An 18,176-nucleotide genomic window follows, 5' to 3' on the forward strand; every position below is an offset into this window, starting at 1 on the left:
TGCACTTGACTGAATGCACAGATGTGGACCCACAAATACGGACAGCTGACTATATTGAATGTAATGATTTTCTCCTTTCCTTTTCATGGCTTTCCATGAATATCCATAAAACTAATTTGTTTAAGTATAGACTATATATTCACTAAGGTCAGATTCTATATTTTATGCCTAACTCCCACAGCTCTGGGCCCAGTGATATTCACACAAGAGTCAATCATTGCTTGGTGAATGAATGAATATATGTGTAAGTGAATGAATAAATACAACTAATCAAAGTTCATACTTCTTTTATCCCAGGATTGAAGAGAAAGTTCTTCAGTGATTGACTTTATCTTCTACTCTTCTTCTCTTTATCAGTATTTCTACTTCAAATAGTTAATCAAGATCCCACACCACTTCCATTGAAGAAAATTAAATAATGGGAATTTCAATCAGTTTGCTTTACAAATAATCTTTTTTCCTCCTAAGATTAAGCCTTCAAATTAGGAAGAAGCTCTTCAATCTCTTTTAACATAAAGGTGGGAATAGGAAGGTGAGAAAAGGGAAAAAATTCTGGGAAATACTCCCTGAGTATGCAAAACAGGAGGAGGATCCAATACATTTAAAAAGCCACCAAGTACAAGAAACAACTGTTGTCTCTTGAAGAAGAAAAGGCAATAAACCTGACTTAAATGAATGAAAGTTCTGGCCATAAAATAAAGCAACCAGATTAATCTATAAATATATATAACCAATTATTTGTTTTGAATGGAGAAAAACCATTAAAACTAGAGTCACATTTTCCCACATGTCCAAGTTCATAAAAATATTCTTTATGTAGATTCCCATGCACTGGTCTTTTAAAGACAAAATCAGCCAAAACGTAAGCCAGTGCAAGTCCAGAGGACTCTGCTGCAGACTGAATAAAATAAATCTTGCAGGATACTATATAAGGAGTCTGGTACACATTCCATCAATGATGCTGCCCATTGGTAATGAGTTCACTGATGGCTTTCAGCTGAGATCTGATGTCAGCACTGCTCCTGCTTATCATAACACTGGGCAAAGAATATAACCTTTCCACCCTCAGTTTGTCAACTGCAAAATACTGGTAATAAAAGAGTGTTCATGTGGATTCATCAGTTAGTGTTTGCAAGCACTAGCGAAATAAGCATAGCTCCAGGCTATTAGAGTCACAATAACTGAATTCATGTAATTCCAGACTCTTCATCAACACTGAATGAGTGCAAGGAGGAAATCAATATAATAGGTGAATGAGATACTAAAATGGTAATCACCTTCATTGTGCCATGAAGATAAAGTAAGAAAACCAGCTTAAGAGCAAGCAGTATGATGGTGATATACTTGAGAGGCACAGCTTACTTTGAAAGACAGTTTCCATTAGTGAAACTTCAACAATACTTATTGAGTGCTACTATGCACAAAAAACATCCAGATAAAGACAGAGCTCAGCTTTTATAGACAAAGTTTGTAGAACCTAGTTTTAGTCACAGCTACCTGTTGGAGGAGACCAAATTATGGGGGAAAAAAAATCAGATCAGTCAAACCAATTCAGTTTTAAAGTATGTTATAATTTAGTGCATATAAAGTGTATCATATTAATTCTACTTTTTAGAATTTGTTTAGTAGGATTCATTATACAGCAAGACACAGAACCTCCAAATAGGAAAAAGGTTTGCCATGTTTCCATACTTCAGTTTGATACAAAGCCATTTTGAACTTCCCATAAAATGGGAGAGTAGGGTGAATTCCAAGAGCAGTCCAGTCTCCTACGGATATGACAGCCCCAGATTATGCTTGAATAAAATATTTCATCATAGTGCCATTCCAAATCTGCATAATCTTCAGGGCAAAGAGCAGCACACCTAAAAAGTCAGGACATCACCAACTAAGACTTTAACTTAGAGACAGTGGGAAGCAAATAAATGAAAATGTAAACCAGGCATCTAGGTTGAAAGGACAAGCCAAGGGCAGAGATTAGGGTCTCTCACAAAGAGCTGGTTATTTCTATTTCTAATTTTCATTAACATAACTGGGACTGGTATGCATTCTTGTAGACCAACCCCCTCTGATTTTTTTTTTGGTCTAACAGGAGATAGATATCTAAATGACAGTTGTAGAATTCATTTATTTTCCCTATCTGCAGCTCTTCCCTTCCCTCTGAGATATTTTGAGAACCCTTTTAAGGTAGAACAATATGCATGAATTACTAGGCTATTCAATCTTCAGGGAAATTCACTTATATCTCAGGATATACCGAGAATCTCCAGACTAATCTCACCGCATACTGCAATACATAAAAATAAATCAATTTAAGTCATTCTCTAACTTCAGCCTATCTCCATAGGTAACTATGCTTGGGGTTAGATGTGATAGATAAAATTTATAACATCTCATGAAATATAGTTAGATAGTTTAATGTTCTACATTTGAGGTGATCAGAATGACTCTCCAGTCCAGTGACTTTAACATTACTTGGCTTAACGTTATCAACAACCAGGACATGTTAGGCCTATACACATAGGAAATAAAGGCCCAGTGGCAGCACCAATACCAAACAGTTGCTACAGGGGAAAGGATACTATTGATCATAAAAAAAAAATTTATGCATGAAGGAAAAAAATCCCACAAAGACAATCATATTCCTTATTGAAGGAGACTCACTTAAGTTTCCAGGATGCAACATTTCTCTACTTTGATAGATATACTTTGAGTGGAGATTACTATGCATAAAAATAATACCATCTATTTATATATACACTCATTCCAAGTCACCTATTTGCCTTCCCAGACTACTTGGCTGAGTGGGGCCAAATACATGAAATAATAGGCACTATACCAGTTGTATTTAAGAGCCAAATTTATCCAAAAAGCTTTTACTTGATTCACCAAAGGCTGTGTAAAAACATATACCTACGTACATTGGAATCACTAAAGATTTCTGATTCTTCACATTCACAGCAAAGTAACGCTGCTGATTCACTGTCTTCCAAATGAGAGCTCTGTAATACAAACAAGATCATTTCAGAGTTCCAGACAAATGTTCCCATAAGCATGAGGGAAAAAGCCAGCTTAAATCACTGAGTCAGTGTTAGCTCATAGTTCAGAAGCTGTAATTCTGATTAGTAATGGCTATTTTGGAGAGAATATAGCCAACAAGGTGATAAGTTAGGTGATTGGAAAATTGATTGAGGAATGTTTGATTAGCTGAAGCATTTTCCTTGTTTTCCCAATTTGGGCAATGGGCTGTCCTTTTTCTGTAAAGACAGTGCTAGTAACCCTTCATAGTATGTACACTAACTCTTCCCAGATTGGGGATATGTTCATTTATCCTCACATCCAAAGATACACATTTGATGTGATTGTTTAGAGACAGGCTTTAGAATATAACATAGGGCCTGATTACAGGATCAAATCACTAGCCAAGCCTCATTAGCCCTTTGCAAACAAGTGTTTATAAGAACCAAAAGATATGCCCTACCCAAATCCTCCAACAGATGCCAGAAAACAATTTAAAACCTTTTCTTCTATTCTCCAATCTCTTTTTCAAAATCTGTCCAGAAGACAGATAAGAAAAATGGGACAAGGGAGTGAAACAATTAGCTGGTAACACAAGACTAGTTTTCCCTATGACTAACAACACAAAAAAGAGAACAGAAAAAGCTCCATTAGATTTCACTCAAATGTCTGCTATATGGGTAACAGCCGATGGAAACCGAGTTACTCCTAGATTGAGCACTGATGTATACACTTATATCATCAAAACTTTTCACTATCAGTGGCTGAAACTTAGTCATATATAACTACTCTATCGCTATCCTAGTTGACTCCTGTTTTGATTTTTCAAAGTTGAATCTGTTTTAACCTGCAGAGTATCTGCAGAGAATAAGAGTTTTAGAGTGCAAATAAACTTAAATGAAAGAAAGTAAAGCTCAAGAGTTACGAAAGGTAACTGCCTTTGTTCTGGTTTACCTCCTTACTTTTTTCTTACTCTGATCTTTTACCTGCTGTAAGGAAAATGGACAAATGGTTGGGTTCCTTCAGATGTTCGGAATCTTGCTGAGCATGACCTAGCCTGTTTAATGTAAATATGTTAATTGCACACGTGTGCCCAGGTGTTCCTTCGTTCTCTGACTAGCACCCAGGTGTCCCTGGGTTATCTGACTTAAGTATAAAGGACAAATGGCTCTTGATCCACAGTGCCCCTGGGGGGATAGCCCTGGGAGGCCACCAGGTCACTGCTGGAGGCTGCTGTAAGCTGCTGCTGAAGAGGCTGGGGGCTGAGCCTGCATCCAAATGAAGCATGTTAATCTTGCCATGGGCTCCCAGGATCTTTTCTAATTACTTAGCTTGCGGCCTGCAGATGAGGGGTCTGTGACCCAGTCTGTGACCCCGACCCATAGGACGGGTTTGAAGAGTCTGTGACCCAGTGTAGGGAAAGTGAAGGAAAATGGTCAGGGCCCCTCAGATGTTCAGAATCTTGTTGAACATTTGATATAAATAGGCATGTGTGCCCAGGTGTTCCTTGGTTATTGTCTAATGTAATTGTGTGTGTGCACCCAGGTGTCCTGGGTATGAACTTAAGTATAAAGGATGAATGGCTCTGATCCACGGGACCCTCTCCTCCCAGATGACCCTGGGGCAGGGGGAGGATAGGGAGGCGGCTACTGCTGCTGGAGGCTGTTGCTGCTAGTGCCCCTGGGATGTCCCAAGAGGTCACTGTCACCACTGCTGCTGCTGCTGCTGCTGCTGTAAGCTACTACTGCTGAGGACTGAGCTCGTGTCATCTGCCAATGGCTCCCGGGATCTTTCCCAATTACCTAGAGCTTGTGGACCTGCGTGTGAGGGGTCTGTGACCCAATCTGTACAATGGGTTTGAAGGGTCTGAGCCCTAGCTCTGACAATACAAATGAAAACTTAGTATAACTAAAATAATGAAACGTTTCGGCTTTAGTTATGAAATGCCTAGCCATACAATTAGTGTAGCTATTGCTGTAACCCGACGAGTGGCGTCATCATGTAACTTTACACCCAGTCTGTGCAAAACAGGTTTGCAGGGTCTGTGACCCAGCCCAACACCTACTTTTGGCTTTTTTTCTTACAACTAAGTCTGATCTGCCATTATCCCTCTTTCCTTCTTTTAGAAAATAATCAGTAATAACCGAATACTTAATCATTTTTTAAATCCTGCAAATGCAGTCTCTTTGCATTTTGGAGGGGGAAAGATAAGAACACTGTATTGCTAAGAGTTAGGGCTCACACCCTTTAAACCCACTGTACAGACTGGGTCACAGACCCCTCATATGCCTGGCTGGGTCACCAGAGCCCTCACACACACAGGTCCATGAGCTAGGCAATTGGGAAAGATCCCGGGAGCCACTGGCAGACGACACGAGTTCAGTCCTCAGCTTCTGGCACCAGCAGCGGTGGCAGCCTCCCAGAGGGTCCCAGGGGCACTGGCAGCAACAGTCCGCAGTAACAGCCTGCAGCAACAGCCTCCAGCAGCAGTAGTGGCCTCCCTGTGGCTACCACAGGGGCGTTCCGGGGCTGGGGAGCAGTGGATCAGAGCCATTTGTCCTTTATACTCAAGTCCAATAACCCAGGACACCTGGGTGCGCGAGTCGGACAACCCAGGAACACCTAGGTGCCCATGTGCATCTACATGAGACAATAGCCAAGGAACACCTGGGTGCACATGCTCAATTACATTAGACAATAACCAAGGAACACCTGGGCACACGTGTGTATTTACATCAAATGCTCAGCAAGATTCTGAACATCTGAGGGACCCTGACCATTTATCTTCGTTTTCCCTACAAATGTTTACTCTCCATCTGGCTTTTTTTTTTTTTCTTAGTCAGTCTACAAAATACTCAGACTCCTAGAAGTCATAATAGGAAAGCTAAAGGCTTAATAAATGCTAAATAAAATATTTGAAGGAATTTATAAGGTAGACATCAGAGCCGCTTTCAATTCTCCCAAGCTCTCATACCACAACAGATAAAATAGATAATTTTAAGCATATCAAAAGTGGCTTGTCACTGCCACAATGTACAAAAACCGAAGAGAGAAAAGTATAAATTAATTAAAGCAAATTACACTAGTTAAGATGTTGCAGTTTTCACTCTTCTAAATATTTCAGGATGTTTACATTAACTCTTTCAAAATGACCTTTCAAGAAAGAAGTCCTGTAACCACACTTGCATTCTTAAAGTTATTTTAAGACTTTACTGTATATTATTAATTGAAACAATTCATTAATATACTAAGCTATAGGCTGGCTGCTTAGCTCACACGGTTAGAGCATGGTGCTGACAACACCAAGGTCAAGGGTTTGGATCCATTTACCAGCCAGCTGCCAAAAAAAATACTAAGGTATTCATTTAAGTATGCTGATAGCCTTATAAAATAATTGGTTCATGGAACAAGTATTTGCAGCCAGCATTAAAAAAAAATTTTTTTTTATTGAAACAATTGATTATACATATTTGTGGGGTACAGTATTTGTGTACAATATGTGATGATCAAATCAGAACAGTTGGCATATTCATCATGACAAAACGTATTCATTCTTTGTGTCCATTAACCAATTTCTCCCTAACCTCTCTCCCCCTCCTCCTTTCCCCCCTCTAATAACCACAGTTTGCCAACATATGTAGTTCTAAATTAAATTCTAAGAATCCTAAAGGAAGATAGAAGACACTTCAAGTTCTTTTCCTTCCCTTCCGAGGCACATGGTAATTCCAGTTCCTGAGTTATTCCTGGTTTCTGCGGAGTGAACTGTCCTACTTATGATTTATGGGGCTTATTCCAAGAATGCAAGGATGAATGAATATCTAGGAACATTATTAATATAATTTAGTATATTATTAAGTCAAATGAGAAAAACTATAAGATTATTTAAACAGACATGAAAAGGTATTTGATAAAGGTAATAGTCATTTCTGATTTCAAACAGTTTTAGTAAGCTAGAAATAAAAGATGCTTTCTTAATTCACTCTTTATGTGGGCTTTTATATGCAGTACCTCTCAGGTTGGTAGGCCCTTACCTCAACCTGGTCTTGCCTGTATTTCATGTTGTAGGAATTTTTCCAGTGTTTCTTCTAGCATGAGGATGGTGATCTCCTTGTTTACAGTACAGATACCTATTATCTTTTTTTTTCTTTCTTTTCATTTCTTTTCTTTTTTTTTTAATGTCTCTCTTCCAACTTCAGTAGGAATTTTGAAGACGACAAAGTCAAACTCATACTCCTGCATTGGAAATACCAAGCCCAAATATTAACTAAATTAACTTGAGTTCATATCCTGGTTCTGCTAATTACTAGCTGTGTGATCTTGAGCACATTCCTTAATTTCTCTGAGCTCAATTTCCTCATCCACAAAGATGGTTACAACAACATCATCTACCTAATAGGGTTGTTGGGAAGACTGTATAAGAGATAACATAAGAAAAGCAGGTAGCTTGCTGTCTGGTTAGCTCAGTTTGTTAGAGCATGATGCTGGTAACACCAGGGGCTGGGGTTCAATCCCTGCACAGTACCCATTAGCAAAAAAAAAAAAAAAAAAAAAAGCTGTTAGCATGACTTAGCTACTGATGCTGCTGCTATTACTACTGCTGTTTCTAATAATAATCTCCTTCCTAGATGTAAAAGGCTTACATGTTGGGGTTAAAATTCTCTTTCAAAGAAATGTTTGCCTTCTAGGGAAATCTTGCTTATACCAAATTACGTGTGTTTTACTTCTGAATAAAGACAAAAATCATATTCCCTACATAACCCAGAAGTATTGAACTCACAATGGGTCATTCATTACCATTTATTGTACCCCTACTGTGTTTTAAGCACTTTCTGGGTACTGAATTAGCTATGGTAAAACACCAAACAAAAAGGCAAAGATAACTAAACAGGTTACAAAAACTGCTTTTTGTTTTTATTTTTTATGGAGATGCAAACATTTCAAAGATAAAAGTATGGCTCAGTAGAAATATGCCCCTTTGGCCAAGTATTGCTTGGAGAAAAATAGGTGTTAACATTGTCGGTAAGACAAACACATCTATACGTAACAAGAAGTTTCAATCCAGAAAATCTTGTAAGCAACAATTATAGTAATAAAATGTGGCAATCTTTTACATGGAGTGTATGGTGAAAGAACTCATGTACTCAGAAGGATGTTTTGAAGAGTGTTAAGATTTAACTTGAGCAGTTACCAAACAATTTGCAAGTAGAAGCCTTGAGAAATAATCCCACAGGAGTTAAAACTTGTTGCTATTCTTAAGTCTCTTTTATTCTATTCCTGTTATAGGTGCTATGATTTTAAGAAGCAGAAAACGTTTATTGACAATTTCTTTTTTTTTCCTTCCATCTTTTCTCCCCCCCTTTTTTTTTTTGGTTCTAAGTGAATACATTGCAGCTGTACTCAGAGTAATCTAGAGATGATTTAAAGTATATGGGAGGATGTGCATAGGTTATATGCAAGTACTATGCTATTTTATATAAGGGACTTGAGCATCCGCGGATTTTGGTATCCATGGGGAGTCCTGGAACTAATCCCCCATGGATACCAAGGGACAACTGTACTTGAAGAATAGGGCCCACATCTTCCATGTCTGCATTTGTACAGCATGCACAGGGCTGCAATTGTTGGAATTCAATTATTTTACAAGTGGAATTCGATTATTTTACAAGTAATGATTTTGGATAAAACTTATCACCCCAAAAGTTTGAAGATTCCTGAGCATACAAAAGCAACTGAGGAGGCCAGATTCTAGGAAAAAAATTTTGATGGACAGCTACCATATGCAGAGCATTTCACATTTATTATCTCTTTCAATTCTAAAACAACTTAGTGAGGTTACACATTCCGAATTCATTCATTAAGTGCAAATGGCAGAGCAGAGATCTTAATTCAGGTCCCTTAGATACATTTATACTCTTCCACTAAACCTCCCTTCCCCTTCTAAGTCTTTTATTACAACTGACAGTATTAAGATTTAGAGGTTTTGCTTTTCATTCTTTGAATGTTCACTTATTATGTATCTCAGATCCCATACAAATGCCACCTTACTTGTAATTACAAATTTACACCCTCACACAGAGATAATCTCCTTTTTTTTTTTAAGCCCACTGAACCTTGTCATCTCCTTGAGGTTGTTTTGTTTTTTTGTGTTTTTTCCCCTGGTATAACCATCTGCCCTAAAAGTGCATGTTTCTGAAAAAGGAGAAAAACCCTCTGAGCAGTGATTCTCATTGTGTTCCCTAACCACCAGTAGCAACAGTACCTGAGAACTTGTTAGAAATGCAAATTCTTGGGCCCCAAATAAAAATCTGGGGGTAGGGCTCAGAAATCTATTTTTAACAAGCCCTCCAGGTGATTCAGATATACATTAATAAGTTTGAGAACCACTGGTCTAAAGTATTTGCTTTTGCAGTCAGTACTTAAAATCACTGCATTAAAACCAGAATGGTGGAATGATATCACTACTATGAAAACACTTAAGCAGTAGGTCTCTAAATTCCAATGACTTATCCAGGCATTGAAGAATCTGTTCCTCCATAACCAAATTGAAATAAGAGAGAAATGCCTTCTCTATAACACATTTTTGACTCAGATATAGAAACAGTCAAAATGCTAAAATGGTGTCTACAATTAAAAGAAGTGTGAAGTAATTTCTGCAACTTAAAATTGATACAGCACCACAATTAAATCACTGCTGCTATGCTAAGAGATAATAACATTTATTATTTTAACATCAGAGAGTGGAGGGAAGAAAAAGAATTATCAGTTTAATCTTAACCTGGAAATAGGGAACCCCAGTAGGGAACATCCAGTTTCATATTCAGTCTATAAAATGGTAAATTGGAGGACAGGGAAGACTTGAGATTCAATCTCTCCCTGGTGGATAATTTGCTATGAGAGTTAAAATGCCTTATATAATTTGTCAGAGCTCTAAAAAATGTTCTAAATAACTTTTAACCCTATTTTAAGGAAGAATCATAGATACCAAGAAGAAATCAGAATTAGTCTAAAAAATCATTCCTTAAAGGGGAAGAAGACTTTGCTGGCCTTAATTTATACCAGATATTTCACTGAACCCAAATGGGTTTTGTTTGGTTTTTTAATTTATGGTACAAAAGACAGACATAATTTAAGCTCAAGAGAAAACAGCAATAAGATCTGGAACAAATTCTACTTGTGATTAATTAAAAATCAGTAGGTAAAGAATAATAGAAGATGAAGGACAATACATTTACAAAGATCAGAAATAAGGGAGCAAAGGAGACTATGCTGGAAGAGTTTGAGACCAGTGCAGAAAAATCAATCAATTGGTAATAAGCAGTTGCCAATTTATACAAAGATTATTTAGAAATTTAGGTGTAGATCTTCAGTTATATATTCTCATAGAAACACTGACTAATGCTTGGATTCCTAAACTAGCAATTGATAGCAAAACCACCAAAAGGAAAGTGGTGTATCTATAGTGAGATACAAAAGCAGTCATTCACATACACAGGTTATTCAGTTTATATAGAGGGCCACTACTTGTATTTGATGAACACTACATAATGTAACACCCACACTAAGTGAGGAAGGTCCCTTGCAGAAACCAAAGTCTGTGTCAATTTCTGCACAGAGCCCAGGCCCAGTTGAAACCAGATCTCTCTTCATGGCCAGTATGAATAGATACTAAAGCATAGGAGTTTATGATAGTTATTGGCCCAATCCTAGACAAAAAGCTGGAACTTAGACATAGACTTTTTGCATGGGACATTAGTCAGCACAAAGAAGAACTCCAGGCCCAGGCAGAGCCATGGAGCAAAGTGACAAGGGTCACATCCTACAGACATCAGTCAGGTCCTGAGAGCCAGAGTTGTCTGAGCCAGGTGAGGGTTGTCAGAAACCAGGATATTCATGGAGAAAATCCCTTCCTTGGAGGATAATATCTCTGAAAGAAAATGTTCATTCCATGTAGAGAAAAATCTCTTAGTTCTCATGTTAGCATATCCTCAGAAGAGAATGATCGTTGCTTCTCATAAGTAGGGAAATTCTTTCCAAATATACCAGTTTCTTGAGAAGGCTTCAACTTGAAAGTTTTGCTAAGACTATTTTATTATCCTCACTGTTCTCACCATCTGGACAGAGAACAAATATTGGTATGAGACAAAGATTGGTATTCTTGGTTGATAATTAAATGATGTGCATCTTAGAAAATTACTGTTTAAAATATGATAATTTGCTATCTTCCCTTTGTCACAACAAAATAATTCCATCAGAAAGGGGGCCAGCCCATTAGAAAATGCAATACAACCCTATACTCCCCAGACACTTTAAATGGGGACCACATTTTCTGTAAATCCTCATATCAATGTTATTAGCGGATGTGAATTTTTTTAAAATTATGAATATTCATGAGATAGAAAGCTGATTGTCCCCCCTCCTGCCCATGATGTGAGGGCCAGATTCATACTGGGGGCATACTCATTACCAGAAATAAATTTTGTACCCTTTGTCCCCTCCCAATTACCCCCAACCTCCCTCCCCCTTCCCCTGTTTCCTCCCTCTGTTGGATCATGGCACTACTGTGGTCTTTCTTTCCTGCCTTCCTTTCTCTCTTAGCTCCCACATGATTGAGCACATGTGGCATTTATCCCTCTGTGCTTTGCTTGTTTCACTCAATGTAAGTTTCTCCAGGTTCATCCATGTTGTTGCATATGGGAGTATTTCATTTATTTTTATGGCAGAGTAGTATTCCATAGTGTATATATACACCACAGTTTCCTTATCCAATTATCTACTGATGGACATTTAGGTTGGTTCCATATCTTGGCTATTGTAAACAGAGCTGCAATAAACATGGGAGTGCAGGTATCTCTTCAACGTGATGATTTCCATTCCTCTGGATATATACCCAGAAGAAGGATTGCTGGATCATATGGAAGATCTATCTGTAGTTGTTTGAGAAACCTCCAAATTGTTTTCCAAAGTGGTTGTACTAATTTACAGTCTCACCAACAGGGCAGCAGTGTTCTCTTCTCTCCACACCCTCGCCAGCATTTGGTTATTCACCATCTTTTTGATTATAGTCAGTCTAACAGTAAGGTGGTGTCTCAGTGTGGTTTTAATTTGCATTTCCCTGATGACTAGTGATGTTGAGCATTTTTTCATGTATCTGTTGGCCATTTGTATGTTTTCCTTTGAAAAATGTCTATTCAGCTCCTTTGCCCATTTTTTAATTGGGTCATTTATTTTTTTACTGTATAATTGCTTGAATTCTATGTATATTCTGGATATTAGTCCCTTGTCGGATGCATAGATAGCAAAAATTTTCTCCCACTCTGTAGGTTGTCTTTTCACTCTGTTGATTATCTTTTTGCTGTGCAGAAACTTTTTAGTTTGATATAGTCCCATTTGTTTATTTTTTCTTTTGCTGCTTGTGCTTTTGGTCTCACGTTCATAAAGCCTGTGCCCTGACCTAACTGCTGAAGTGTTTCACCTATATTTTCCATTAGTAATTTTACAGTTTTGGGTCCTATACTTAGGTCTTTAATCCATTTTGAGTTGATTTTAGTATATGGTAAGCGATGCATATCTAGTTTCATTCTTCTGCATATGGATATCCAGTTTTCCCAGCACCACTTGTTGAAGAGGCAATCTTTTCCCCAATGTAGATTTTTGTTGCCTTTGTCTAATATCAGATAGCTATAAGCCTGAGGAATGATTTCTGAGTTCTCTATTCTACTCCACTGGTCTGACTGTCTATTTTTATATCAGTACCATGCTGTTTTGGTTACAACAGCTTTGTAGTATAATTTGAAGTCAGGCAGAGTTATGCCTACAGCTTTGTTTTTTTTTTTTTTGATCAGGATTGCTTTGGCTATTCAGGGTCTTTTGTTTTCCCATATGAAAGGTAACATTGTTTTTTCCATTTCTGTAAAGAATGTCACTGGTATTTTGATGGGGAATTCAGTGAATGTCACTGAATCTGTAGATTACTTTGGGTAGTATAGACATTTTCACAATGTTAATTCTTCCAATCCAAGAGCATGGAATATCTTTCCATCTTTTGTGTCTTCTTTAATTTCTTTCAGAAGTGGTTTATAATTCTCACTGTACAGGTCTTTCACCTCCTTGGTTAAATTGATCCCTAGGTACTGTATTTTTTTTTTGGTGACAATTGTAAAAAGGCGTGCTTTCTTTATTTCTCTTTCTGTTAACTCATTATCTGAGTATATAAATGCTACTGATTTGGGGGTATTTATTTGTTATCTTGCAACATTACTGAAGTTATGAACCAGCTCTAGGAGTTTTTTGATAGGGTCTTTAGGTTTTTCTATATATAGTATCATGTCATCTGCAAATAGGGAAAGTTTGACTTCATCTTTTCCAATCTGGATTCCCTTCATTTCTTTCTCTTGCCTGATTGCTCTAACTAGTACCTCCAGTACTATGTTGAATAGAAATGGTGAGAGTGGACATCCTTGTCTTGTTCCTGTCCTTAAGTGGAAGGCCTTCAATTTTTCCCCATTCAGATTCATACTGGCGGTGGGCTTGTCATAAATGCCTTTTATTGTGTTAAGATATTTTCCTTCTATACCTAATTTGTTGAGGGTATTTATCATGAAAGAATGTTGAATTTTGTCAAATGCTTTTTCAGCATCTATTGAGATAATCATATGGTCTTTGTTGTTGAGCTTGCTGATGTGATGTATCACATTTATTGACTTTCATATGCTGAACCATCCTTGCATCCCTGGGATGAATCCCACTTGATCATAGCGTGTAATTTTTTTAATATGTTGCTGTATTCTAGGATTAGAGGATTTTAGCATCTAGGTTCATCAAGGATATTAGCCTATAATTTTCTTTTTTTGTTGTGTCTTTATCTGGTTTTGGTATCAGAGTCATGTTGGCCTCATAGAATGAGTTTGGGAGAGTAATGTCTGTTTCAATTGTTTGGAATAGTTTCATGAGAATTGGTATTAACTCCTCTTTAGAAATTTGATAGAATTCAGCTGTAAAGTCATCTGGACCCGGACTTTTTTTTGTTGGAAGATTGCTAATTACCGCTTCAATCTCCTTGCTTGTTATTGGTCTGTTCAGGTTTTCTATCTCTTCTTGGTTCAGTCTTGGTAATTTATATGTGTCTAGAAACTTATCCATATCTCCCAGATTTTCAAATTTGTTGTCATACAGTTGTTTATAATAGTCTCTAATGATTCTTTGTATTTCTGTGGTATCAGTTGTAATGTCCCCTTTTCATTTCTGATTTTTGTTATTTGGATCTTCTTTCTCCTTTTTTTTGTTAATCTAGCTAATGGTGTGTATATTTTGTTTATCTTCTCAAAAAACCAAGTTTTAGTTTTGTTGATCTTTTCTATTGTTTTTTGGGTCTCTATCTATTTCATTTAGTTCTGCTCTGATCTTTATTTCTTTCTGTCTACTGCCTTTAGGTTTGGATTGTTGTTGTTTTTCAAGTTCTTTGAGGTGTACTGTTAGGTAGTTTATTTGAAGTCTTTCCATTTTTTTTGATATAAGCATTTACTGCCATAAATTTGCCTCTTAGTACTGCTTTTGCAGTATCCCACAAGTTTTGGTATAATGTATCTTTATTTTCATTACTTTCTAGAAATTTTTTGATTTCCTGTTTAATTTCTTCTTGGACCCATAGGTCATTCAGGAGCCTATTATTTATTTTCCATGTATTTGTATAGCTTCCAGCATTTTGCTTATTGTTTATCTCCAGTTTTAGTCCACTGTAGTCTGAAAAGATTGTTGGAATGATTTTAATTTTTAAAAATTTGCTGAGACTAGATTTGTGACCTAATATGTGGTGTATCCTGGAGAATGTACTGTGACCTGATGAGAAGAAAGTGTATTCTTTAGCTGTGGGGTGAAATGTTCTGTATATATCTGCCAAGTCCAGTTGGTCTAGGGTGTAGATTAAATCCTGTGTCTCTTTGTTGACTTGTTGCCTGGAAGTCCTGTCCCCTACTGAGAGAGGGGTGTTCAGATCACCCATTATTAAAGTATTAGGTCCTATCTCCTTCTTTAGGTCTAAGAGTGTTTGCTTGATATATCTGGGTGCTCCAGTATTGGGTGCAAACATGTTTATTATTGTTATATCTTCTAGCTGGATAGTTCCCTTTATCATTATATAATGGCCTTCTTTGTCTTTTTTAATGTTTTTTGGTTTAAGGTCTATTTTGTCTGATATAAGAATAGCTACTCCTGCTTGTTTTTGCTTTCTATTTGCATGGTATATCTTTTTCCATCCCTTCACTTTTAGTCTATGAGTGTCTTTACAGGTGAGGTTGGTCTCTTGAGGACAGCATATACTTGGGTCTAGCTTTTTAATCCAGTCTGTGTCTTTTGAATGGGGAGTTTAGTCCACATTTAGAGTAGTTATTGAGAAGTGTTATTTAATTCCTGTCATTTAATTGCTACTTGTTTAGGTGGTTTATATATCTTTTGATCATTATTTCCCTTTTTATTTCTCTTCTTCAATGTGAGTTGGGAATTTAAGGTGGAATGATTTAGTTTCTTTCTCTTTCTTGCTAGCATTTTTGTTTTAACTGTGGGTTTTGCTCTTTCTCATGTATTTGTGATGGTGGTCACCATTATTCAGATTCCAGCTGAATGACTCCCTTGAGAATTTCTTGCAGGGCTGGTTGTGTGGTGGTGAACTCCCACAACTTTTGTTTTTCTGGGAAACACACTGTTTCTCCCTCATTTCTGAAGGAGAGCCTTGCTGGGTAAAGAGTTCTTGGCTGGCAGTTTTTTTCTTTTAGTATTTTGAATATATCGTTTCACTTTCTTCCAGCCTGTAGGGTTTCGGTTGAGAAGTCTGCTGTTAGTTTGATGGGAGTTCCACTATAAGTGACCTGACACTTTTCTCTTGCTGCTTGCAGAATTATCTCTTTGTCTTTGAGCTTTGCGAATTTAACTATAACATATCTTGGGTGTCGGGCCTTAAAAACTAACGCCACCTTAAGTGACATTACAAGCAGTGCCATTATGGGCCCACAAGGGCATATTAACATGGCAGCCTAAGATGGCGCTGGGAGGAAGTAGGGTGGGAGTGTCTGCGGGAACCTTGCCTTAGCCCTTATTGGCCAAATATGTGCTTCTGTGCTCGTGAACACTGCGTGATTGCAATAGCTAGGCATTGAGACAGGATGCATGCCCTTGCCCTTTAAGCTGATAGGATTATATAAAAAACCTGCCTTCCCCATTTGCCTTTAAAAGCAAGTGCTTGTGTGATAATAAACGGAACTGCTCGACAGAACCCCCGCTGCGTCTGAGTGTCCTTTAACCGGGCTGTTTAGGGCCTGCGGCTGTGCTCACCACTCTTCACGGCTCTCTTCCCCCGTCTCCTTCCAAAGAGGACAGGAGGGAAAGAGGAATCCTGAGCCATTTGCTCGCCCACCAAAAGGAACGAGGCTAGGGCTGTTCGGGTCGGCCGGTGGCAGACCCGACACTTGGGGAGGATCTTTTTGGGTTGAATCTATTTGGGGACCTTTGGGCTTCCTGGATCTGAAGGTCTGTATCTCACCCTACACCTGGGAAGTTTTCTGTTACTATTTCTTTGAGTAGTTTTTCAATACCTTTTCCTTTCTCCTGCCCTTCAGGGATACCCACAATTTGGATGTTAGAGCACTTGAGGTTGTCTGCTATCTCTTTAGGTTTTCCTCATTATTTTAAATTCTTTTTTCCTTTGTTTTTGTCTGCCTGAGTTATTTCAGAAAGACGATCTTCAAGCTCTGAAATTCTTTCTTCTGCTTGCTCTACCCTACTGCTCAAGCTCTCAGTTGTGTTTTTTTATTTCCCTGAGTGAGTCTTTCATTTCTAGAAGTTCTGCTACACCCTTTTTTATGGTATTAATCTCCTTGTAGATTTCCTCCTTCATATTCTGGATGTTTTTTTCTTGTTTCATTGTGTTCTCTACTTGAGTCTTCCTTTATTTCTTCAAGTTTTCTTAAGATCATTGCTCAAAATTTTTTTTCAGACATTTCAAGGATTCCCTGTTCCATGGAGTCTGACTTTGGGGCATTACTGTATCCTTGCGGTGGTATCATTTCTTCTTGATTGTTTATACTTCTAGTATTTTTTTTGCTGATGCTTGGTCATTTGCTAGGGGGTTTGCTTCTTCTATTACACTGAGGTTGGCTGTGGAGTGGCCTTGGTTGCTACTGTGGGGGGTGAATTGCCTTTGCTTGACAGTAGGTGTGGTGGTGGTTATGTTAAACCACGTTGGTTCCCATTTGAGACTCTGTGGTCATAGAATGAGCCCCTAGCCCCATGGAGTTCTGCTGGGCCAAACTCGGTGGGTTGGATTCATAGGCTGGTGCTCCCCGCTGGGTCTGAGGTGGGGTGAGGGGCCGTGTCCAGCTGCGCGGTTCAGCTGGCTGGTGCTGCTGCCGGCCGCTTCCCAGTGCATGTGAATTTGTCAAAGGAAGGTAGGCGGTTAGAAAATTCAAAGTAAAATTCACTCTACTATTGTAGTTACACTCCCATTGGGAGTAAAAAAACAAAAACCTCTACTACCACAAACCCAACATTTAGGTCCAATTTGAGCAGAAAACAGACTTAGTGTCATAGAATAAAACTTCTTTTGATTAAAAAGTCTCTAATTTCAAATTTCTGAAGCAATGTTCTTTCTTCTCTAATCCTCAGATAATTGCAAACTGAGAAAAATGGATAGAACCTCCTTGTGTTTTGAAAATCTGAATTGTCTGCTCAAAAGATATGAAATGATTTCACATTTTGACAAAAAATTCACTTGTGGTTATAGCTCATAAAAGTCCCCTCCAGGGACTATTAATAATTTATATCAAGCAGTATACCTGGTATACTCAGTTTCCTCAATTCCAACCAATCAAATTAAGAAAGCTACTTTTCAATCTTCTTACTGAAATAGTTTTTTTCAGGCTTTCTGTGTGAGTATGCTTTAGCATTAGAGAAAATGAATGAGGAATTTCCTTTCCTAGTTACTTCCCATTTACTCCTAAATCTCTAACGAGCCAGGTAATTTTGAAAAGTAAAGAAGCATCATAATTTCCAGTGCTACAGAATCTTAAGAAGGAAGTTAGCACCTCCTCTAAAACTTTGAACATTATGATATCTTTGAGAAGAATGTGTGGTTATACTCTCTGTCCCACTTGACCAGGAGGCAGCTGAGA

General features: G+C 37.9%; 1 protein-coding gene across 3 annotated transcripts in view; it reads right to left on the reverse strand.

Moving 5' to 3' along the window:
• The window catches only part of SSH2 (slingshot protein phosphatase 2), a 265,214-nt gene that overhangs the window by 190,125 nt on the left and 56,913 nt on the right, over positions 1 to 18,176 (reverse strand). For 2 of the 3 annotated variants that reach the window (XM_063113271.1, XM_063113269.1), the window contains exon 2: positions 2,922 to 3,002. The exons of the other annotated variant lie outside the window; for it this stretch is intronic. In XM_063113271.1, coding sequence (XP_062969341.1) covers positions 2,922 to 3,002 — 81 coding nt within the window. The remainder of the gene's footprint in view (positions 1 to 2,921; positions 3,003 to 18,176) is intronic. 3 annotated transcript variants of the gene reach the window in all.

This window comes from Cynocephalus volans, chromosome 10 (genome assembly GCF_027409185.1).
Source record: "Cynocephalus volans isolate mCynVol1 chromosome 10, mCynVol1.pri, whole genome shotgun sequence".
NCBI classification, from domain to species: Eukaryota; Metazoa; Chordata; class Mammalia; order Dermoptera; family Cynocephalidae; genus Cynocephalus; species Cynocephalus volans.